This window comes from Penaeus japonicus, unplaced genomic scaffold (assembly GCF_977035675.1).
Source record: "Penaeus japonicus unplaced genomic scaffold, GWHDUDI00000001_assembly GWHDUDI00000030, whole genome shotgun sequence".
NCBI lineage: Eukaryota > Metazoa > Arthropoda > Malacostraca > Decapoda > Penaeidae > Penaeus > Penaeus japonicus.
The window spans coordinates 7,139,770-7,140,603 of record NW_028234432.1 but is presented as its reverse complement, the minus strand read 5'-3'; the positions used below and the strand labels follow the sequence as shown (position 1 = coordinate 7,140,603).

Sequence of the window (834 nt, the reverse complement as noted above, 5' to 3'; positions counted from 1 at the left end):
CCTCACTAAGCGAAATTCCTCACAAGCGAGAAGAATATCGAGTTATTCTTTCTGTGATGAATAGCCATTTTGAACCTCGTAGTGTTTAACGGCTATTGAGCGCTTCAGTGCTATGTAGCAAGGTATATGTAGCGTTATCAATTTCGTTCTATTATTAGACGGATCCTATTGACGCAAACATCGGCAAAAGAAGTACTCCTTCGATTATTCACCGTCGAAATATAATAATCCTAACCATAGAAATACCAGCATAACCAATTAAGCACCCCCCCCCCCACACACACACAATAGCACCAACGAAATAAGCAAAAATAAACGAGAAAAAGAGAGAAAAAAAAGCCGATCGAAATGGCGGGCTTCAGCGGCGGCGACTGGGCCGTGTTCGCGATTTCGCTGGCGGCATCTCTGGGCACCGGTGTGTGGGCAGGATGGAGGGGCAGGAAGAACAGAGACGGAGATTCGAAGACGGCAACTTCAGAATTCCTTATGGGCGGGAGGAAAATGAATCCTTTTGCCGTAGCGGTGTCGACTATGATTGGCGCCATCTCTTCGGTCGCGGTGGTCGGTGAGTATTTTGTTGTTGTTTACCACCTTTGTGTGTGTGGATTTCAGTTGTATGTTTTGTAGATGTATATTTCATATATCATAATTTGTCCATACAGTACAATGACACACATGCACACACATATTTATGCATGTATGAGTACACACACGCACGCATACATCTACATACATATACATACAAACATGTCTGTCTATCTATCTTTTTATCTATCCATACATATGTATCTATACATGCATATATATATATATATATATATATATATATATATA

At 41.1% G+C, this 834-nt stretch overlaps 1 protein-coding gene across 1 annotated transcript in view; it reads left to right on the top strand.

The window, feature by feature from the left end:
* LOC122255378 (sodium-dependent multivitamin transporter) overlaps positions 1–834 on the top strand; it is an 11,898-nt gene continuing 11,064 nt past the window's right edge. The window contains exon 1 of the mRNA XM_086554691.1: positions 1–565. Within this exon, the coding sequence (XP_086410817.1) occupies positions 349–565 (217 nt within the window). The 5' untranslated portion in view covers positions 1–348. The remainder of the gene's footprint in view (positions 566–834) is intronic.